The 24485-nt window shown below is 43.1% G+C and overlaps 1 protein-coding gene across 5 annotated transcripts in view; it reads right to left on the bottom strand.

Annotated features, from left to right (window-relative positions):
* Positions 1-24485, bottom strand: part of HTR4 (5-hydroxytryptamine receptor 4) — a 173268-nt gene that overhangs the window by 22881 nt on the left and 125902 nt on the right. For 3 of the 5 annotated variants that reach the window (XM_077895966.1, XM_077895965.1, XM_077895968.1), the window contains one exon: positions 7725-11271. The exons of the other annotated variants lie outside the window; for them this stretch is intronic. In XM_077895966.1, coding sequence (XP_077752092.1) covers positions 11181-11271 — 91 coding nt within the window. In that variant the 3' untranslated portion in view covers positions 7725-11180. Of the gene's footprint in view, positions 1-7724; positions 11272-24485 lie in introns of those variants that run through there. 5 annotated transcript variants of the gene reach the window in all.

Here is a 24485-nt window from a genome sequence, read left to right as displayed (position 1 = left end):
TACAGTCTCTGTTGCTTATGCTTCTTCTCCTTCTTTTTTGTTCCTCTTCTGTCTGTTTAGTTGTATGTTGTTGATTTTTGCTTGCTTTTATACCCTTGGCAAATCTAAAAACCATTCTTAACTCAAGGGTCCCAAGAAATAGGCCAACAGCTAGATGTGGCCCATAGTAGTTTGTTGATGCTTGCGTTAGAAATAATTTTGCTTCTACAAATAAAAAAATTAAAGCTCAAGTGTTTAAGTTAGTGAAGTTAGGATTCTAATCCAATTTGTCTGCTTCTGGAGACTGTCAAAAGTTTCCAAGGGTGCTACTGAAATATAAGGTATTCTCATTGAGTTAGGGATGCTATACTCATCCCAGTCAATTTCCAAAGAGAACAGGCTTTTTCCTCTTGGAATAGACTTGGGAATCGGTTAGCAGTCTGAGGTTTGGCAGGCCCAGAACGGAGTACAGTGCCTGACACACAAATATCCGCTAAGTGAAATAATTCTGACTTCAAAGTGGTTTCAGGGACTCACCAAGGGCTCAGCCATTTGCTCAGACTCTTCTGGACCTTGCCTTGGAGTCTGTAAATGAAGGCAACGACATTCCTTTATCTGGATCAAGGGGAGCCTGTAGCAGTTTATGAGATAATTGCCAGAGAGCTATTTGGGGGAAAGAAAGATGTTACGAGAAGAAATATGATCTTTATGCCAAATCACTCTACAGACGACGGTCGCACTGGATGCTGTATGTACGGCTTTGAAATAAATACCTGACCAATTGGAGGTGGGACAGGAGAAAAGATTCTGTGATGCCACAAGCCAATATTGTTGTATCCACACCTACAGACTCACATTAAGCAGGGATTTTCGTTTTGACCTTGGGTTTCGACCTCAGAGAACAAATGAGCTTCTTGGAACTGTATCTGACAATCTGTGCATACACCCAGATCTTTAGGGGAAAGGCCATAGATTTTTATCGGGCTCTCAAAGAGTCTTATTATGCCCTAATGTTAGAACTACAATCAATTTTTGCAGTGTGGTTTACATGTGATGAGAAGGGAAAGATAAAACGTTCTGGTGTGTAGTGAGCAGTATTAGGTTTTGCAGATGCCCTTGTCACTATGGTGCTTCATTAAACTCTCAAGATAATCACTTAGGGTCCTACCCTAAGCAACTCACCAGTTTGCCACTGGTGCTGGTGTCTGGGTCTGCACATCCAGCTGGCGGGTTAATCACCAGTCCAGGCTGGCCACAGGGAGCAGCACTCAGGAAAGCCAGCAAGATAAAGCAGACCCTGTCTCTTCCACTTTCTATTCAGTCCCAAGATGGGGCCCACAGAGACTGCCATAATAAGCCCCGAGGCTTTTTCCCCCATTACTAGTGCCTAGCAGAATTTTAGTAAACAGCAGGTGTTTTATAAAAGTCTATCTGAATGAAGTTCAGGATAGTAACGAAATTTATAGTAATTACTTCTTACATTCCTAGGATGATTAATAAGGTTGTTTCATTTTATTTATTTATTTATTTATTTATTTATTTATTTATTTATTTATTTCATTTTATATCTCTTGAGTAACTATCTCAAGTACATTGTCTATATGCACTGGTAGGTCTTTGTCAATTAGAGGGTGTTTTTACTTTGTACTGTTTGTTGTTGGTGGTGGTTTTATGCTGAGATACCTGGCTTTCTAAGTTTTGGGGGCCATAGCTTTTCCCACCTATTAACATGGAAGCCATCAAAGGCCAGTGAACAAAATTGATTTCTCTCTCCTCTGGAAGCACAAAAACCCTTGACAAATGAATAAAAATATTTGCTATCTGTGAAATGGGATGGGGCACTAGTTTCACAAGAAATCTGAGGCTCAGAGGGGTAAGTGGCTTGCCAGAAGCCATTCAGCTGGTGGCCCAATTCGAGGTGAAATCAGAATCCATGTTTTTTTTCCATCACACAGCCTTTCCACCACAAGTGAAAACCTCAGCCGCAATAGGAAGGTTTGAATAGCAAATAAATGCCAGGAAATTAGAAAATAAATAGAGACTGCTCTCCACTGAGAGGGTTACTATTAGATGAGACAGAATTTTGGAATGACTTTGGCCTTTTACTTTTATAAGCTCAATGTTTCCGGAAGGCTCTGTGTTGAGAAGAGGAGATGCAGTAATAAGGGTGCCCTGATAAGGCTACTCTTTCCTAGTTCCTTCCATTGACTCACATCCCCTTGACCAACTGCCCACTCTGTGCCTGGCTGGGACAAGAGGTCCCACCAGAAATGCTGCCTTGGCTCATCCAGCCAGGGGCTTTTCACTTGAAATGATAAAGCCCTGGCTCAGCCTCTCTTTCACAGAGCCTTAGTAATGGATGACTCACAGGCTCCTCCATGGCAAGTTCCTGAGGATGATAAAGAGACATTGCTATAGGCTTTAGAGGAAGAAAGTGAGGTGAAGAAGGGGGCAGTCTGTATTCTGGGCAAGAACTTCATCATTAAGTGCTGGCATATGGACCCCCATTTGGACCCTGTGGAGAAAACTGTATACTAATAATTACCATGCTAATTCAAGGGACCAAGGCTGGAATGAAATGATGTAACCCTCTAATGTCATTCAATACTGAAAAGGACTCAATTGAAATTAAATTATCTGGTCTCAACCAAGTTTTTTAAAAACACAGATAATGTCTGACCTTTCATCCAAGACTCCAGACTGATTTAGACAACTATCCATCCAGGCTACAGGTTACTCACACATGTTATAAAACATCTTCTAATTTTGAAGGGAATGTCTCTTCAAATTTGATGGCCTTGCTTCCGTCTCTTACTTTCTACACAGGCAGGAAAACAGAGAACCAATCCTTAAGAGAGGCAAATCTCGGTTGTGTCCTGGCTCGGCTCATTATTATTTCTATGTTCCTCGGTTCAGGAACTCAGTGTTCTTGAGCCTCATCTTACTTATCCATAAAATAGGGGTCATCATATAAAATAACCATGAACATAATTATAAAAACTACCAATTATCTGCTTGGGGGTTTTTTATTTGCTAGCATATGCACAGTTTGATTTAAATTATACAACCTCATAAGTTAGGCAATATCAACACCTCTGTTTTACTCATGAAGAAACTCAAGCTTCAAGAGGTTAATTAATTCGCCTAAACAAGCTGGCAAGTTGGGAAGATTCAACCCAGCCAATATGTTTTGAAGGTTAAATAAGAAATGTAAAGAGCCAAAGAAATATAGCCCTATCTTAGACGCTCAACAAAGTTGAGTCCCTTTACCTCTTTTCAGGTAAAGTGTGACTCTTGCTTAGGAAAGTCATGAACTGGAGCAGATAAAGAGACATTCAGGTGTTCAGTAATAAGGCAACTCAGCTTCCTGTCCCTGATCATCACATTGTGTGTTCTCCAACTCTGCAACCAACTCCTGCGTCATCCACATCTTCTCCTGCATAGTGGTCACAGCCTGCCCCTTTCTGGGTCACATGACGAACATAGATAAAACCAGTGCCCACCACTCACACCACTGCCCTGCCCCTGGTTTCTCAACACCCTTTCCAGAGGACTCTCCATGTGGCTTTGGGATTTCAAATTTCATGGGATCCAGAGTAATACTAGTAACACCTCCACCTCAGTGAGCACTTCCTGCATGCATATCCTCCACTATTTATGAGCTTGTACCCACCCGAGGCTCATGACAACACTCTGGGGGATGTACCATCATTATCTCTGTGAGAGGAAGAAAGAGAGGCTCAGATAATCAGGAACTTTCCCAAAGTCACACACAGTCAGCAACTGGTAGAGCCTGAATCTAAACCCATGTCTACCTAATGACAAAGAACAGCAACACCTCTCAATTTATAGATGGGAAAATTTAAGCCAGAAATGGGCAGGAACACGTGCTGAGCCAGCCATATAGCAAGTTAGTTATGAGACTGAAGAAAGAGGACACATTATCTGCCATCATTTGAGCATGCCATACCACACCCTAGCCTGAGCAAGCTCACTGTTCCCACTGCACATCCACAGTCCAGTCCACACATCATTCACTCTGTGCTGTCTCAACTAATGTCACTACTGGTGAAATGGTGCCCAGTGTTCTCTAGGACGTCAAACAGCTCAAGCAACTTCAGCTGATTCCCCACTGCATTCTATAAATACAAAACTTTAAGCTTAACTTCTTTTTCAATAGACAGCCGTGAGCCAATAAAGAAAAAGAAAACCCTGCCATAAATGAGGGAAATAATGGTATTTTTAAACCCTAATCCTTTTACTCCTTGCAAGAAATATGATAAACATCTTGATTTTATTCAAAACTGTCACAAACATTTTCCCCTTATCAGAAGGCTGCAGCTCTTACAGTGGGTGGAGCATTACATGACATAGCAGCAGCAAGATTTGGATGGCGCAGTGCGGCCTCTGCAAACAATGAAAAGCTCCAAATTCTTCCAAATGAGCAAATTCATGAATTTATTGGGCAGCTCCGGGGCATAAAAACCTGTGTTGGGCACAAGAACAACAACAACAAAATGACCCATAAGAATTGGCCACTGTCCTTAAGGAACTCAAAATCTGGTAGTGAAGCTCAGAATGCACATAATTAATGAACCAGACAGCAAAAGCATGGAAGAAGAAACAAATAAAGTGCCCTGGGGGTTGGAATAGGTCAAAAACCTCATGCTGTTCTGGGGGCTGGAAAAGACTTCAAGTTGAAGGTGCCCTCTGTGAGGGACCACGTAAAGGAGTTTGGGGGATGTGTGCCCAGAGGAAAGAGCATCAGGACCGATGCCTGACAGTGAGATGCAAGCGAAAGTAAGGGGAACCCAGAACATACTGCCTGCTTCACAGGAATACAGAAGGATAACTGGAGGTAAAACTAAACAGCAGGTTGAGGAAAACGATGCAGGGCCCAGAATCTGGTAGGCGAGGGAGTATCCTTGCAGGGTTCTAACCAGGGAAACAGCATGCTCCGGATTGTGTTTCAGAGCCGAACGCCCGGTCCAGATGAAGATAACATCAGTTGTAGAAGGATATTGTAGAAGGATGATGTCAGGAAGGATGGAGATAAGGAAATGCATGAGAAGAAAAATCTGATTATATAACCAGATCGAATTTCCTCTTATTTCTGATACAATGAATAGTTTTCTTAAGAAACCACTTTCTGGCTGGCCAAGAATTGGTTTTCCTTCTAATTAGATGGTATTTGGAATTAGCTTATTTAAAATCAGTGAAGAACCACTGTATAAATGTACCTTTGTTTGTTTGGACAGCAAACACTCCTTGGAGAGAGAAGGGAGGCAAAAGGGAAAAGATGTACAAGAGAAGGATTCATCTGTTTCCAGGATGGTTCTTGCTGCTCAAGAGACCAGGCCTTGGGTGAGTCAGGCTCCCTCAGCAAGTGATTTGGGGGAGCAAAGCTAGGCTTGGCAAGGTCTGGGTCCTAGCTCCACCTCCTGGTAATCTCTGTGTCCTTTGGAAAATTTCGGGTCAACTTCTCAGCTCCGTTTCCTCATCTGTGCAATGGGAAAATGATACCCTGCAGGGTCTCCTATAAAATGCTTCCCACTACGCCGGTACAGAGTAAGTAACTGACAAATAGTACCTAAAATGCTGAATTACTCTCAGCTTTGGCCTTCTCCTCTGCCCCCACCTCCTACCAGGTTCCCCACATTCACTGAGCACCAGCCACACGCATCAAGCTCATTTCTGTCTGACGCTTCGCATGCGCACTTCCCTTCGCCTGACATCATATTCCCCCAAATCGACACATGACCGACTCCTTTCTGGCGTTCTCGTCCCACATCCCAGGGCTGACCTCCGTGAGGCTTCCCCTGACTCCTCTAGAAAACGTACATACCCCTGTCCCATCTCTGTTTTTTATGTTCTTTATGGCACTGGTGAGTATCTAAACTTGTCTAATTTGTGTACTGAGGTCCCCTTGCTCATCCCAATGAGAGAGCAGACACATTGTCAGTGTCATTTATTATTGGGCTTCTGGCAATGGACCCGTGGCACATAGTAGGTTTTTAAGAATTTTATGTTTCTCTAAAGACTGTTGGCAGAATTTACCTGCAGGATACATAGAAACCACGTCAAACACAGTGAGAACTTAGTAAGTCAGTTCCTCTTCCTTGCATGGGTCCAAAGAATGGCTGGCTCCAAAGAGAAGAAAGACAATCTGGAAGGAAAGCAAGGAAGGGGACAGGGGTCCAAGGCTAACTCAGCCGGGTTTCTGAGGTTCGTTCTTTTCCTGAACACAATGGATGCTTCACAGAGGGCGGCGTTTCAAATTTTCCTTTTGGGATAGAAGTTTCTGGCAATGGGGCATTTTCTGTACAGGGGAACAGGTTTTGAAAATAAGTGGACTTGGGGTGCCTGGGTGGCTCAGTAGTTGAGCGTCTGCCTTTGGCTCAGGCCATGATCCCAGGGTCCTGGGATCGAGTCCCGCATCGGGTTCCTGCAGGAAGCCTGCTTCTCCCTCTGCCTGTGTCTCTGCCTCTTTGTATCTCTCATGAACAAATAAAGAAAATTAAAAAAAGAAAAGAAAAGAAGTAGACAGGCGTGATTCTGAGGCAAATCATCTGGAGAAACAATTCACAGGAGTCTTACGAATGCTTTATAAAAAGTAAGGACAGGAAAAAAAAAAAAAGTAAGGACGGGGTAAAACCAAGCAAAGTCTTAGATTTTAGAAGAAGAAGCCTGGCCCAGGGGCACCTGGGTGGCTCAGTTGGTTAAGCATCTGCCTTCAGTTCAGGTTGTGATCTTAGGGTCCTGGGATGGAGCCCTGTACCCAGCTCTCTGCTCTGCAGGGAATCTGCTTCTCCCTTTCCCACTACCCCTCTCTCACCTTGTGCTCACATGTGAGCTTTCTCTCAAATAAACAAATAAAATCTTTAAAAAAGAAAAAAAAAAAGAAAAAGCCCAGCCCAGCTACTGAGGTCACAAAGAAGGCTCCTTCTAGGGATATAATTATTATATTAGAATGCATAATATATTACATTATAATTTTATATGCTATAATGATTATATTATAATAGTAATGAGCAGAGATGGGGGATCCAAATCTATCTGTTCCCTAGCTTACGCTGACCTATGTGCAATGGGGCTCCCAGTAAATTTGTGTACGAAGAAAGGATTTTGATTTGAAAACCTAATTCTTGTCCACCTCCTGTATTTTATATGTGAGATGATGGAGGCTCCAAGGATTCAACAGAACAGTTGCGATGAGTACCTCTCCTGAATACTGACGGCATTTTTCCATTGCCCCATACTCAGAAGAGATTGAGCCTGTATTTCATAAACACCTGCTCTAGGCCTAACATCCCAGGGGCTCCAGGGTAAAGGAGCTGGACTCCAGACTCTTGGATGATTCATGACACCAAAAAAGATTTCAGTCAGGAAGCCCATGCTTACTAATCTCAATCCAAGACCTCTAGCTATACAGCTGTCACGTTGCCTTGAATGGCTCCTGCGGTGTGTGCCCTGAGAGTGGCTGGGCTGGATCCTTCCCCGTCCTCTGCTCTAGGGTTGACCGAGGCAGAGGGATCTGTCCTAGTGCATGAGGCCCTAACAAAGGTGGCAGACAGGCAGACAGGTAGAAGCACATTATCTAAGAGTCTTGGGCTTCTGGCTTTACCTTTAGGGGAATCTGATGCTTGGAAACAGAAAATTCTCCAGCTTCAAACACCAAAGCTTCTAAGAGATGGGCTGGGCTACCAAAGTTACAAAGAAGCTCCACAAAACTGAGGCATGGGATTGACTTTGGCATTTTATTGTGGATTCAAAATTCAGTTATTCCTTTTGAGACTTAAGATTTCCTCGATATATAATTTATATAAACATGTACAGAATGCATAAATATAAACATGTGTGATTTATCAATATTTATCAATAATTAGAATTTTTCTATTACAAAAACAAGTCTATGTAGGTTCCTGTTTTTCCCAGAATGCATTCCTGGGAACTGCATCAAAAAACAGATCATCATAAAGCCAAGAGTGCTTTCCACAGAGGCAAATTAGAATGAGGGATCTCAGTACCTTCAAAGCTTTAGCTTCAAATAAATCAAAGGTATAGCTAATAATTTCATAAAACCAAAGATACAACCATCATTAAAATTTGCAATCCTTTGAAATTATATAATTAAATTCCATGTTCTATATACCAGGCACACATGTACATTGCATATTGATTACACAGGCCACTCAGTGTTTTATAAACTGTATTGAGTGGTCCCACTCTGATTCTACTTTTTTGAAAATGTAAACAAAATTTAGGTGGTGGCTAAATAGCATTACACCATAATTAACAAAAATGTACACTGCCTATCATATTAGACAAAAATCTTAAAAGTATCTGTTTCAGTAGCTCAATAGATTCTTTATGTAACAGTCTTGTCAGCTGCTCATTCATAATTAGTCCATGTTTGAATTTTTTATTTTCACAGAATTTATATATATATATATATATATATATACATATTTATATATGTATATAACATTTACAGAGTGGAGATAATTTCGATGACCCAGGTCTTTTTCTCCAAATAAATGTTTTCATGGCAAAAAGGCATTTGAATTTATGTCATGTGACTTTGAAGTTACACGAAAGTGAGGCTCATTCTTACCCAAATTAGCCTGTGGTCACCATCTTCTTCTACTGATTCCTTTAAGAACAACAATATCCCTTCAAATGAGAATGTTTCTGATACATAAATTTGCAGCATGGGTGTGTGCAGTAACCAAATGAGGAGGGATGGATTTGGAAGAAAGAATCCCCGAAAGATGCTCCCTTGGTATCATTTTTCAACTCGGGAAGCTTATTCTCTAAATTGATTCAGCTCTTGATGAAGAAATTCCCAGTCGTTGGGAGCCTGAGTATCCAAAGTAATAATAAGCATAGAAAATGGCATTTTATGATTTACAGAATGTTTTCACAAAAATTATCTTCTTTATCTCCACAACAACTTTGCGAAGTTGGCAAGAGGGATTCTTTCAGAGGCCAGGGAGGTTGAGGGTCACACACAGTCAGCAATGAATCACTGCCCACGGTGCTTCTCTACCACATCCATCGTGCCCTCGTGCTCACAGGGGCAATGGGCAGCATGTAACGCAGAGCAGAGACTTTGGGTGTCATCGCCAGGTTCAGGGCCTTGGGACTCAGAACCTTGCTGCTGCCCCCTTTGTATTAAGGACCATCCTCAAGATGGTGGTTGCCCCCTAAGCAGGAATGTGGTGGGCAGAGAACAGGGACTTGAAAAAGCAAAGGAGATTGTCCCAGCCAGAGTCAAGGTGCCAGTTAGGACTTACATAAACTGTCTTCATCCTGGATGAGACTAAATCCCCAGTTCAACGTGATCTCCACTGATCACCGAGAGTTCCAGCCTAGACACGGAACATTCTGTGTGGTACAATATTTCTCAACAGCATTCAGGAGTACTAAGTAACATTTCTCTTTAGAGGTTTTTTCCCTTCCCTAAGGCATGACTTTCTCCCCAATAAGAGATTAAGCCTTCAAAGGGCAGAGATTTTTTTTTTTTTTTTTGGCATTTAGATGGTTTGGGGGCAATCTTTTCTTCTTTATTCCAGTCTCTTTCCTGTCCAGTTCACTTCCAGAACTAAAGTCAATGTCAGTGGAAATGATAACTGACATCTCTTAAGCAGCAGGAATACTGAGAATGATAAAGTCCTGAGATGCTATCAAATCACAGCCAAGATCACTGTTAACACCTCCCCTGGCTCTGGGACACGGCAGTGTTTACTTCCCTGCGACCTTTACTCTGGGGCAGTTGGTAAGAGCCAAAGACTCAGCTTTGAAGAAAAGATATCCGGGTTCATCTGGAGGGCCATGTTGGCAAGATCAAGAGTCCAGAAGGCCCAAATGAGGAGGGTAGTTCCTTGGAAACAAAGTCAAAAGGCAGGCAAGCCACGGCTTTTCGAGGTAGCTGAGGGATGTAGCAGCATCCTGTGGTCCTAGAAATGGAGAGGGATCTTGGAGATCCCTGAGTCTAAACGTCAGTTCATGGACGTAGAAAGTGAGGTCCAGGAACGGAAGGGCATGGGCCAACACCTCACGGCATGTTAGGAGCAGAGCCAGGGCTGCAGTTGGGGTCCCTGACTTCAAGTCAAGCGCCCCAGCACTGCTCAGCTCCGCCCTCCTCCACCTGCGGGCTGCAGGTGGGCTGCAGGTGGGTCACGTCTCTGCCGTGGGAGCTGCCAGCACTTCTCTCCTTTGGGAGCAACAAGGTCAGACTCAAGGCTTTTAAGCTGCTACCACGGGCTGCTCCGCCAGCTCCAGGGCAAGACTGCAGAGTCTTTAATAAGCACGACGATACTGTTGGCCCTGCCCAAGGCTCTAGAAAGGAAGACGCCAGGTTCTAGTCCAAGAGGGAAGCCAGCATCTCAGAGCAGCAGGGCCTGGGCACAGGCTCGGGAGCAGCTGTCTGGGCTGCGCTCCGGGGGTGCCGCGGAGACTGTCCCCCTCTGCTGGATCTCTGCTCCTGTGTCTTCCAAGGTAAAGAAATGGGGCACACCTGAAGAGGGCTGACACCGGCCTTTAAGGAAGAGCGAGTGGAGGTGTGCACCTGACACAGGGACACAGGTTTGGACCCAGACCCCGGGGAGCAAGCGGGTTAGCGTCTGGCCCAGAACAGGACAGAGACGAGACAGTGAGCGGTCTGGACAGGACTGTGACAGCCATGAACAAGCAAGAAATGCGAGCTTCTGGAACACGGCTCTGACCACGACAGGCGCCCCGAGGATGTATTTGACAACGTCTGTGAGCAGACACAGCGAAGGAGGCGTATTTGGAGACATCTAGGACTGAGATAGGACACAGCGAGCGATCGTGTTTGGAACATGAGACAGACAGACCAGGAACAGTAAGGGGACGTATTGGGGACAACAGAGAGTGTGAGACAAGGGCGAGATGCCAGGAGGGGAGTGCAGGGGTGGGGGGTGGGGTTGGAAAACTATCCCTGCGCAGGGGAAGGGATTGCAGGAGGAGGAACCCCAGGGAACCAGGAGGTGGCCAGTCCCCTGATGCCCTCCAGCGCCACCTGCCGGAGCCCGAGACACTCCCCGGGGGTGGGGGGCGCGGGCTGCCAGGTGCGAGGCGGGATGGAGGGAAGGGCAGGAGCAGTCCCACTCAAGCGGCAGCTTACAATCTGCCCTCTTTCGGAGGGATGGCTGTCTTCGGAGTCACTGCCCCAGGGCCTAAGGGTCACTGGGGTGAGCAGCCACCAAGGAAGAAGTTGCTGGAGGGTGGCAGTGACTCTCCCATTGGCCACCACACTCCACCGCATCCCTAGAGAGGGGAGATCATAGCACCTTAGCATTGGAATGGATGGCCTCGAAGATCTCTGCAAAGGGCCCACCCAGTGCACACGAGCCCCTCGTGCCATGCAGCCGGGTGGTCCTTTAGACCCTACTTGGGAGTCTCCAGTGACCCGCCAGGCCTTTATTATTTTTGAGCAACTTCAGTTAGAAAAAGAACTTATTAACGTTCAGCCCAAATCCACCTTCCTATCATTTCAACCCAGTGGAACGACTGTGCCCTCTGGGCCCACTCAAAATTCTTCTCTCTGCTAATTATAACCTCCAAGTTTTCTCTTCTCCAGGCTACAAGTTCCCATTTTCTTTACTAGTTCATTATATATCATGGTTTCCGGATTATTGCCCATAATGATCACTGTCCTCTGAAAACAATCTTATTGTGATTATCTCTTGTAACACAGCCTGGAAAGAGCACAAATCTACCCGATGAGCCTGACTTGTATGTATCATGCACATTTCATCATCAATTTGGTTTACTTCTATGAATATGGTCAACACTAAATTCATTCCTGACAATGGCAATATTGGCTTACAGGAGTTTGTTTGTTGCCAATTTGTATCTTTGACACAAACAGCTGTCGATTCCTGTGGCTCTTTATTACATTGGTGCAGCCTATTTTATTTTATTTACTTATGCCAAAATACAAGCCATTACATTAGTCTCACAGAAATTTCATTTTATAGGTTTGGTATCATTTTAGTTAATTGAGATCATTCTAAATCGTAACAACTGCTACATCCCAGATATGATCATTTAGCACCCATTCAAACTAGACTTCAAGGGTTTCATAAGCACACAGATCAGATAATTTACTGCTACCTAGATCTTTCGACTTAGTGTCATCTGCCTGCTAGGTTCTCAATTTTTGGTCAAGATAAAAACAAGCAAAACAAACAATAACAACAACCACAACAAAACCTAATCAACAGAGATTAGGACAGAGCTAAAGCAGACTGCCTTCCCAGCAAACAGCTACCATTCAGTGTGCCTGAGAATAAACCCACCCGTGGAAGGCTTTATCCAGTGCTTTGCTGAAATGTTTCTGCCATGCAATAAATCTATCCTGATAATGAAATTAGTTGGCATGAATTGTTTTTTAATGAAACAATATTGACTCTTGCTCACAAATCATTTGTGTAATAGCTGTCTTAGAATTTTGATAAGGCCTATTTCAAGCTAGGAGTCTACAGTTTCTGGAATCCAGCTTTAGTCTTTTTTAAGAACTGGGGTAATATTTACTGGTCTCCAGCCTGCCCTCACTTCCCCTGCCCTCAAAAGAGTGCCAGAGATCTTATCAACCAGTTCCTTTAATCCTCTGAGAGGTAATACACCTTGGCTCAGAGACAGTTAAATGCTTTTCATGAATCTTGGACAGCAACCTTCTCCCTATAATAGTCTCATCTTTCCGGTTGGAAGACTATTCTTATTGCAATAGAATATGCAAGATTTCTTACCTAAATATCGAGATCTAACTATTTCTGAGTTTGCTACTTGCTCTGACCATAGCTTTTGATTCATCTTTGGCTATAGATTCCTTCTTCCATGCTATTTTCAAGTATAAGCTCTCTAGATAACTCAAGACGCAGCCTCAAGTCTTTACATACGTCCCTCCATTTTTTATGTCTCATTCATTGAAAATATCTATTAAAGGAAAAAAATAATGAATAGGAAGGAAGGAAGGGGTTCTAATTTCCCATTGGCCAAATTCCCTTTATTATTATACTTATTATTACCATTATTAGCAATAATAAAAACAGGCCACACATGAAGCTATGTTATATGCCTTAACTGTGACTTTTACAACCATTTAAGAGACAAGGAAACCGAATTTCAGAAAGGTTAAATAATTTACCCAGATTTAGTCAGTTGAAAAATAGTAGGATCAGATCTTACATTTAGGTCAATTTTGATACTAAAGTCTGTGCTTTTAACTGTCCTGATATATCGTCACTCATTGTCTTGAGAACTGCCACAGCTAAGCCCTGTGTTCAGGTGGGGCTAGGTCTCTAGCATTTCCTTGTCCCACTGCGACACATTCCAAGGTAAAAGAGGTATGTGCCGAGGTTCACGTCTATTCCACCTGTGGGAAGCCTGCAGGGTGATGCGGCTCCTCCTTTTACTGAAGCACAATGTGACTGGGATATTCATGAAGGTGCGAACCCCTCCTCCCTCCCAAACTCACTAAAAGAAAATATTTGCCAAGTGGCACATATATTTTCTGTGATGTGAAACTGGGGAGATGAAGATGGAAAGGAAAAAAGCCCCGCAAAGAGGCAGGAGAAAAGTCCGAGGACATAGTCAAAGAGAGAGGTTGGGTGAATAAACACAGTAAAGAATGAAGACAGAAGATGGGCAACAAGGCAGGATGGTGAGGGCTGGTGAGAGCCACAGAGTGGGGTACGCAAAGGCTCCAGAGCAGGTGGGGAGAGTGAAGGAGGCTCTTTGAGGAGTGTTTCCAAAGGCTACATTGGCTCTCTCATACAATGCTGCCAGAGTGTCAAATAAAGATAGAGGTGACCACAGAATCACCGTTGGAGGTCTGCGCCACTCCTATTCAGGCTACGTGAACATGCAGGGTATAGCAACCAGAACACAGGGACCCGGCAAAGAACACCATATTGGCTTTCATCCACAGGAACCTCTGATGACTCACTCTCTTCCTTGTGCCTCACTTTCCCCACTTGCTAAATGGGGAGGAGGAGGATTATCTAGAAGATCCTCTGCAGCCCTGACATTCTGATTCTAGGAGTAGCAGAGATGGTGGGTGACAGATACAGACCTTCTGATTGGGCACCAGCTGTGTGTGGGACTGTTCTCCAAAGCTGTGGGTAATTGCTTGAATTTGGCTTTTAATATTCTATTGTTAGTATCTGATACTTTATATTCTGTAGGGAGGGAAGAGGTTTTGCTGCAAACACAGAGAGGGTAATTTTTGGATTTGTATTAAAGAATCTGAAAGACCTCAATTTCTGAATCTGTGAAATTACATTGCAAAGCTGTTAAAGGGATCTGGGTAGGATAGGATAGGGTAGCTGAGATGCCACCACTTAAAATGCAGTGAGACCACAACTGTCTCTCCTCAAACATATGCTTGAGCAGAAACATTGGCAGAGCCGCTCAAAATCCCTGATGCAAAACATCATTGAGAAAGAACCTCCGACATTTCAACACATGACTTTTTCAAGTACAGTTTCTTGTTTTAATGGTTTTAGTAGAATCTTCTACAATTTACAAAACATTTTTGTATCTTTTTCCATGTTCAATCTTAAAGATTAAGATTTTAAGGATTAAGATTCCTCCATAAGGAAGAATATTATTTCAATTTCAGAAGAGGAAGAAGGTCAATGTAGGGGCATAGATTGGTTGATGCGGATGGTGGGGCCATTGCGATGAATCAGGCACTCTGCCTCCCAAACCAGGAATGCTGTCCACTGGGGAACATAGGGAAGAGTCCCAGGGAAGTCCCAGGGAAGAGTTTTGTGGTGAAGTGTAATATTAACACTTCATGAAATAGACTTATAATTACCTATGTTCCAGAAGAAGAAGGGTGAGGAGAAGGAAGAGGGAAAGAGTAGGAACAGGGCAAAAGGAGAAAAATCACTAGCTAAGTCATCATTCACAAAGTGGTCTAGAGGTTATGTGTGCCAGAATTATCTTGGGAACTTAACAATAAATTCAGATTCCCAGGATCCACACCTGACCTCTCTGTCAGTAGGAGTAAGAGGGCAGGGGTCAGGTGGGGCAGCATACATCTGCATTTTTTAAAAGATATTTTATTTATGTATTTGAGAGAGAGCAATAGCATGAGTGGGGGGAAGGGGCAGAGGGAGAGGGACAAGCAGGCTCCCTGCTGAACAGACACCCTCAATGTGGGGCTGAATCCCAGGACCTGGGATCATGACCTGAACCAAAGGCAGATAGACGTTCAACCGACTGAGCCACCCAGGTGCCTTGACACTTGCATTTTTAAAAAATGCTCTCAGGTAACTCCTGTGCTTATAGGAGTATAAGATTCTTCTAGCAAGTGTATATCCAGTTATTATACTCACACCTGAGGCAGCACTTTAGGCCAGAGACTTAACAGGGCTGCAAAGAGGAAGTACAGGTGGGTGGGAAGAGCCAGAGCTACAAGATGAAGCACTCAATGATGCTCCACAAGGAATCAGAGTAGAAGCACCGAAATGCACACAGTGTATTTTAGCAGAGTGAACGAGGGAATGGTTATAGGTTTTTGTGACACTGAAGATGAAATAAGATGTAATGATGAATCATAAATATGAGGATTTAAAAATGTAAAGAGATACACAAAGCAATTTTTGTAGGTGTTCTTTATGTGATGAAAACATAGAATGCTTGGCTGTAATTCGCTGACAAAAATTAATGGAATTGTCTATAAACAGTGAGCATGTAGACTTGTATTAAGTTACGAGTAAGTTCAATCACTCAAAAGGCAATGCCCTAGGTCAATTTCTTCCTTTGTTTTTACATTCACTATCTACCAGAATAGAATATGGACTCTGGAAGATCCAGTATTTCCCAAATATAGGATGTGTTCCACAGGTGATACGTCAAACAAAGGGCACAGCATTAAATAATTTGAATCACAATAAGGGTATCTGATACTTCTTCCACTCATTCTGCTTATTTTTTTTCATTCTGCTTATTTTAAAGAAAAGACTTAGTTGCCCCCACCCTGGCATTAGCAAGTTTCTAATACCTAACAAATGGAGAGCAGGCCTTAGAATCAGAGCCTTTGGCAAGCAATGGGATCAAGTTAAATTTTAGTAATAATAATATATACAAATAATAATGTGTTTTCATTGCATTTATATTTAAAGTAATCTACTCTATATGATTTTGCGTTCAAGGTTATGATATGTTTGTTAGTTTTTACAAATACACTTATTTAGATTAAAAATGTATTAGGGGCACCTGGGTGGCTTGGTCGAATAAGTGTCTGACTCTTGATTTCAGTTCAGGTCCAGTCTTGGGGTAGTGAGATGAAGCCCCACATTGGGCTTCACACTGGGTGTGGAGCCTGCTTAAGATTCTCTCTCCCCTCCTCACCTTGCCCTTTCCTGCCTTAAAAAATAAATAAAAAAAAATTAAAGCCTTGCTTTCCCTATCCTGTCTACTGAAAAAAAATGCAGCATTTAAAAAAATGTATTTAAAGGTAAATAGTAAATATTAAAATGGATTTAAAGGTAAATAGTAAAAAAAAAGAATAAAGGTAAATACTAAATAAATAATAGTATGGGTAGAATGCTGATATGTTAGGAGTTGTGAACGTGGTAGGCAAGTGACAAAAGTTCCTATCAGACAGATGAGAAAACTGAATTGCAGAGAACACAGAGTCTTAGCAAAGGCATAATGCAATACACCCACAGGGTGGAAGCTCTAAAATCACAGGCCAGCACTCTTCTTGCTATTTTGTGCTACTTGTAGAAAAGACCCAACCAGCTGAGTTTGCACAGTTTGAAATGCCTACCTTTTGGCCCCTGGACAAATGTATTCCCAAAGCAGTTTTAATTCTGTCACCAACTTCAGATATGTCCGTGTTTCAATATGCCAAAGTTCAAGATCAACTCAGTGGGCATGGCTTGTTCCAATCCTAATGCACTTCTTACGCTACTTCTCAATATACACATATAACTAAGGTCAAACCATTCTCCTGGTGAGATTTTTTTTTCCCCATTGCCTACCACATTTCTCAATGACAAATAAAAGGATTGGAACTTTGAGTCTTTGGGGAATGAGGCTGATCACCTGCTTTTTCAGCTCAACTGTTTCAATATGACTGGATCTAAAAATATCTAGAAGAAAATGCCTTAAAAGTACGGACCCATAAGAAAAATAGCCAATACTTATTATGTGCCTTTTATTGTGCTAAACAAATGATAGAATCACCTGATATAATTTTCACAACAATCCTTTGACCTAGGTCTTATTATTTGCAGGTTCTGGTTGAGTGGCATGAAGTCCTAGTAACTTGTTCTAAGTCAAACATGTGTTCCAGGTAGAGCCAGGATCCCAATCGGGCAATCCAATGAGTGTCTCACTACACCAGCACGCACCTCCAGTGCATCTTCACTGGACAGGGACCCTTGCTCCCAGCCACTGCAGGTAAGAAAATGATCCACTCTTGGCAAGCTGCCCAAGGGAGGAGAGATGCTCAGGTGCATTAGAGTACCTAAGATCCTTTGTGATGAACTAAGCTTCCAAGAGAAGGAGAGGCAGGTGGTAAGGGAGCCCAGAGGGGGAAGTGATTGGTTATTGCTCAGAGACTGAGGGCCCAGAGATCAGGGAAGTTCAGAGAACTCATGTTGGAACCCTGCCTTAAAGGATGAGTAGACTTATGCCAGGCAGGAAATCGAGAAAGAGCATTTAGGGCAGTAGAAACAATCCAGACTAGGAGAACTCACTATTTATTTGGGGGAAGACTGATCAGTCCTGCATGCACATTGCACAGAGAGTTAGGTCGGGAAAGAATTGAGGGAAATGAGCTGGACAACAGACTTGATCAGGCAAGAAAAGCTTTATATGCCCGTCACTCCTCGTCCACTGCCAATCCCACTATGTGGCTCAAAGTTGTTCTATTACAACTCAAACTGGCTGACATTCATAGTTTAAAATCCTACTTGCCTGAATGGCCTTTCCATTCTCTTGAATGATGCACATGAAATAGATCGTCTCTCCATGTTTATAGTTTACACATAGTCTCAAAAGAAAATCAAAGAAAGAAAAAATAAATTATAATATGCAATACTGTCAAGAAAAGGTCACCCTAAAATTATCAAATGTGTGCATAGCTTTGAGTTGAATTCTAGAGCCCATTCTTTTGGAAAGTTATTGGCAAACTGGACTGAATGCAGGGGACATTGCCCAGGATGGTCAGATTGTGTGTGCGTGTGTGTGCGTGTGCATGTGTGTGTGTGTGCATGTGCGTGTGTGTGGTTTCCAAGGGCTCAAGCCATCAAAAAAGAAATGGAATGGCAAAATCTCGACTGTGAGCTCCTTAATGGCAAAGATCTTGCCTGCCTAGGCCTCTCCCATAGAATATGGAAAAAACAGTGCCTGGTCCACATTAGAAATGTAAAAAAAAATAATAATAAGGCACTATGTGTATGAATAAGTGAGAATGGGCTAAGAGGTCTGAGACTCAGATTCAGATCTTAGTTCTCCAGATATAGCAGCTTTCTCTTAAGCAAACATCTTAAGTCTTTGAACCTCAATTTTCTTATCTGTAAAATACTGGGTTCATCAGTCTACTTCAGGTTATTCTCTTCCTAAGACTAACATACAACCCCATGGAGTGGCCATAGGAGACCCTGGAGGAAGGGGGTTGTAGGCCATTTACATGCACATGCCCATATGAGCATCTGTCTTGATCAAAGCAGTGATAAAATTTCATTTTTAAGATTTTTAAGATTCCATTTGAACAAAAGATTTCCACACCTGAAAAAAAAATGTGTTTCAAAACTGCTGGAATACTCAAGCTCTGTTATCACTTCCAGCTATAAAACTCTAAGTTTTTACAATGCTATGATATAGACAAGTAAAATTTGACCAAAATCTGCAACAATTAGGACTGTTCAAACAATAGAATGTCTTGCTTTGGATAATAATGAGCTGCCTCTCCTCAGGAGGGGAGATAGACAGCTATCAGAAAAGTTATAGGAGAGATCACTGCCCTGGCTGGAATATGTAACCAGATCACTTCTGAAGCCTTCCTCGTGTCTAAGACCCAAAAGTTCTATATTTTTTCAGAGTTTGCAGTTAACTAGCAGTTAATAGCTTAGTGGTTTACAGCAAAGACTTTGAAATCAGATGAACATGTGTGAGAACCCTGGTCCTAACCCTCACCAGCTGTAAGAACTGGCCAAATTAATCTCTCTGAGTCTCAGTTTCTTCATCAGTAAAATGAGAATAATAATAATACCTGCTCCATAGAGTATATTAAAGATTCAATAAGATGGCACATGTAATACACTTAGTTCAATACCCTGCATATAAAGCAGTGGTCAGTAAATGGTAGGTGTTACAATGATGATGATATAGAAGGAGGAGAAGAAGGGAGGGGAAGGAAGGAGGAGGAATGGGGGAGGGGGGAATGTCTGGACCAGGAAACCAAATTATTCCGGAAGCATCTAATTATTATACATGGCTACCATATATATGTATCCACATATGCACACATATACATGGATACACACACATGTATACTCCTTTCCCCAAAGCCAGAAACTTAAAGCAGGCAATGCTAATTCACAAAGAGAGGAACAAATTACACTACACCAGCCAGCAAAGGAAATAAAAGTCTGGAAAGAGTAAAGGAACAGGAACAGACACCAAATATATTTGTTTGTCAGGTTTATCAAAATATAGATTCACTAATTTCTTAGAGAATAAAAGGCTCTCCAAGAACAATTCTAACTGCGAAATGTTTCTAAGAATCTTGTTAAAAATAACCTGAAATATGCACAGAAACAAGAAAAGACATTCAGAAATCTTTTTGAGAAAAGTAGGTTCCTGGCTCTTTGCTTGAATATAACCCAGAGTGCACACAATTGTTTGTTTCTATAACCAGAAGCCTTTCGCTGGGTTTCCTCACTCAGGGCTTGAAGACAATTTCATCACATTTCTAGTAGAGCAGCAGCTAGAACTTTCTGCATGCCTCCTTTCTCCACAGTTCCCCTGTCCTTGCAGGCAAAGTATTTCTGAACCTATTGCTCAGCAACTATCCTGCCCCTTATCAGGAGGATATTATGGTGACTTGGGCACCAAACCATTTCCCTTCACCACCCATTCTGACAGTGAACAAGTCTTCCAGCAGTAGGAGCCTTCTATGAACCTGTCTTCCTGACTTTTTGCCTGGAAAGATGATTATGATATTGAGAACACAGTTTATCAATAATTTATGTATTCCAGGATCCATGTGTACAGGATCTTACACAAACCTCATAACAGTCTTATGAGGCAAGAACCATTTTGCACAGGAAGAAACTGAAGCATAGAGAGGTCAAGCAACTTGCCCAGGGTCACACAGCTTCAAGGTGGCAGGACCTGAAGTCAAACTGAGGTCCATCAAATACCAGGTCCTATGCTTTTAGCCATAACACTAAACTGCTCTACTGGTACTCTGGTTCCTGCTAGCTTGGGATCCTGCCTTGTTATTTCCAGAGCCTAAAGTCCTGGTCCTGACATCTCTATGTAAAAAAGGAAGAATATAAAGATCAGATTGAGGGGGATGTCTCTTGAAACCCAACCTCGGGGCCCTTCTCTATGAACATATTTAAATAGTAATTGTGTTCATATTAAAGGCTCAAACAATAGAAAATTATCCTGATGGGTAGATACGACAGTATTTTCCTCAAATGGAATCTCAGGCATCAAATCAGCTATGTAAGTAAGCACTGAGCATCTAGAGAGCCTGGGGATGAATTTCCTTCCTTAGTTACGTCTAAATTTCCTACCATCCAGAGACAGCCAGAGGAATCATAAACCAAAACAAAACAGCCCCTGAAATTAACAATATTACCTCTGGCACATTTCTACCCACTGGCAATCTTTCCAGAAGGTCTCCAGCTTCAACCAAATGAGATATTATGCTGGTTGAAGTAGGTTTTGCTCATTCTTGAGTTTAACTGCACTGCGGGAGGACTCCTTGTGATTCTGTAACTCACACAACTACAAAGGAGGGGTCTGAGGGTGTCTCCTTAGACATCCCATGGCTTGCTCAGCCATGCTAATTCAGCCAATGCTTTCAGTGACCAATATCCATCACCGCTTCGTCACTGGGAGGTCATCCAATTTTCTCCTTCTATTTTATTCTACTTATTCTCCGTATTAGGAATATCCTAGTAAGGCAGTCCATTCCATTCCGTGCTGAAATGCATACTCTTAAAACTTCAATCTTTCATCCCTACTGCTTTCCCCTGGGACCTTGCAGAACACGCCAAATCTCTTTTTCCTGGGACAGTCCTTAGATAAATAAAAGCAACGCTTATGACCTGAATCTTTATGCTCTTAGCTTAGCAACCCTTGTTCCTGACATTGTCCCTCGCAGGTCATTAGTTCTGCAAGGAAAGTCATGGGTTTTGCCCTCTTCTGGACACACTGGTTTGTCGACATCTAGTATAAGATGGAGTTTTACCACCTCTGTGGTCCAGGGACCTGCAGCCTTACACTAAGGCCCAAACACACGTTGACAAGGAGTATGGTTTTCTGGTGGATCTCGTGTGCTCTGGAGGCGATTCCTTCCTGAACAGCTGCTCTGACTAAATCGGGAGGGCTGTGTCCCTGCCAAGTACATGTTGTAAGAGAACAAGCTCATAGAGCCTGTCTGCTGGAAAGGGCTTAGCTGCAAGGTGACTGCCACACGCTAACCTCAGAAATTCAGGGCCCTTCTTCCCAGAAATAACATCAATCGTCCTCTATAAACAAAACAATGGGCTTTTTCTTTTTTTTTTTAACCTGTCTTGTCTTGGTAATGGATGTGAATTAAGAGGACCCACATGGTGCAGGGGTTGTGCTGAAGTGGGCAGGTAAAAGCACACCCATACCTCCTGGCACCGAAAAAAGACTCCTCTTGCTGTCCCCTGACAGTGGTAAGGAGATTCTATGTTGCAAAGCCCAGAGGATTCGCTTAAAGCAGGGTTTCTCTACCTTAGCACTATTTTGAAATTTGGGGCCAGACAATTCTTTGTTGGGGTGGGGGATGGGGGCTGCCCATGCATTGTTGGATGCTTAGAAGCAACCCTGGCCTATATCTACTGGATGACTGTAGCACTCACCAATTGTAGAACCAAAAATGCTTTCAGACATTGCCAAATATCCCCCTGGTATATAAAACTGTGCCTCGTTGAGAACTAATGGGCTACACCCACACCCACACTTATCCACAACTTCCCTGTTTTATTGATGCTGAAAAATGTTGACTGCTCAGTGATCAACATAGGCTTCCTGCTCTTTCCACTATACTAACCATTCTCAATACTGCTGTACATCAAAGCCCCTAAAACATGCCTTTCTGGTCTTCATGTGGCCCCATTAAATAGAATCTCTACAAGTGAGGGACGCCTGGGTGGCTCAGCAGTTGGGTGTCTGCTTTGGCTCAGTGTATGATTCTGGAGTCCCGGGACTGTCCTGCATCCGGCTCCCTGCATGGAGCCTGCTTCTCCCTCTGCCTGTGTCTCTGCCTCTCTCTCTCTCTCTCTCTCTCTCTCTGTGTGTGTGTGTGTGTGTGTGTCTCTCATGAATAAATAAATAAAATCTTAAAAAAAAAATATCTACAAGTGGAACCTAGGCTCCGCTGGCAAAAGCTCAGAAGTGACTCTAGTGTGATACAGGGTCAAGGGTCAGAACAGCACACACACTGCCTCCCATCACGACCCCGGACCACCTGAGGCACCTCTGGAGCTGGGTGTGGTTTGGGAGTCTGTCTGGCCTGCAGAGTGGCATGCATGCTCCCTTTGTTGTGGGCACCAATACCAGAGGGCTGGTACACAGAACCCTAACACCCTAGCAACAAGTGCACATGCAGAACAAAGGAGGCAAAACAAATACACACAGAATGTACCCAACTTGTTGGACATGGTTTTAGTTTGGGTCAAAGAAATGCCTACAGGTAATTCGAAAGCCAGGAGGCATATTCAAAATAACAGCCCCTTGGGATCCCTGGGTGGCGCAGCGGTTTGGCGCCTGCCTTTGGCCCAGGGCGCGATCCTGGAGACCCGGGATCGAATCCCACATCGGGCTCCCGGTGCATGGAGCCTGCTTCTCCCTCTGCCTATGTCTCTGCCTCTCTCTCTCTGTGACTATCATAAATAAATAAATTAAAAAAAAAATAACAGCCCCAACTGTTCAGCACAGGGCACAATGTACCCAGGAAACAAATCTTGTCTCATGTTGCTTGGACAATTATTTATAAACAGCGTGATTAATTTAATTTAATTCATCTCTGGTTTTTCTTCTCGCAGAGGGAGCTCTGCATTCCTTATTCGAGGGCAGTGTTTAGAACACAGAGATTTCTATTGACTCATTTCTCAAGAAATGCTTATCAGGAAGCTGAGAAAATAACTGGAGAAGTTTGTTTAACCAAGATATGAATGATGTTATATATACAATTATAATAACAGCAATCGTACCAGCTTCTGTTCATTGAACGCCTTCTATGTAACAAGAGCTGGACTGAGCTCTGCACGTATATTATCATATTTCACCTTAACAAAAGCCCTAGGGTATGGGTTCTAATAGTATTCCCACTTTACAGACGAAGGAACTAGGACCCAGAAATATCTGGGTTACATGTGAAAGGTTCTATCAACAGTAAACGACAAGTCTCAGGACTACAAGCCAGGTGTGTCAAATGGCAGCACTTCAGCCCTTATGCTTTTGGTTCTGTACCAAAGTTCACCTTCCTCTGAGTCACAGGTGGGAACTCTTCCTTGAAAAATGTTTCAGTGGAGGGAATTATGCTTTGTCTCAGCACTTTGACCCAGGAGGGGGCATCCCGGGGGCAGCTTACACCACTTGATTACTAGACTTAAGGCAACGGAAGCTCTTCTGAGATTATTATTCTGCCCGAGTTGCTGGTGTGATCTCAGCAAGAACGATGTTTCCTGAGAGGCTGCTTTAGGTGGTAACTGGGAAGGACTGGGGATAGGCCAGCTTCGTGGTCCTGTGACCAGTGCAGACAGAAACCCAGATCTTGGTTCAATGCTCATCACCATCTTGAAATTCTTTTTTTGTTTTTAAGATTTTATTTATTTATTCCTGAGAGACACACAGAGAAAGGCAGAGACATAGGCAGAGAGAGAAGGAGGCTCCCCACTGGGAGCCTAGTGCAGGACTTGATTCCAGGACCCTGAGGATCACACCCTGAGCTGAAGGCAGATGCTCAACTGCTGAGCCACCCGGGCATCTCTTTAGTAACACTCCAAGCAAATACAAGGTGAACACATATATAGAAAGCATTTTCCCTTTTTCCATGGTCTCTCAGCAACTTCTACAATGTGTTTACCACTGAGCCTTATTGAATTCTCACAGATTGTGGGTCCACCAGAATCCTGTGCTCATGCTTATCAACACAGCTATGACTGAGTCATTGGGAATGAAGACAGCCCTCAGAGGCCATGGTTTCTACTGGACCCAAACTTGTCAAAAGCAGAACAAAGACACTGCTG

Source organism: Canis aureus, chromosome 4 (genome assembly GCF_053574225.1).
Source record: "Canis aureus isolate CA01 chromosome 4, VMU_Caureus_v.1.0, whole genome shotgun sequence".
NCBI lineage: Eukaryota > Metazoa > Chordata > Mammalia > Carnivora > Canidae > Canis > Canis aureus.
Note: the sequence above shows the minus strand (reverse complement) of the source record. Positions and strands in the feature narration are given on the sequence as shown.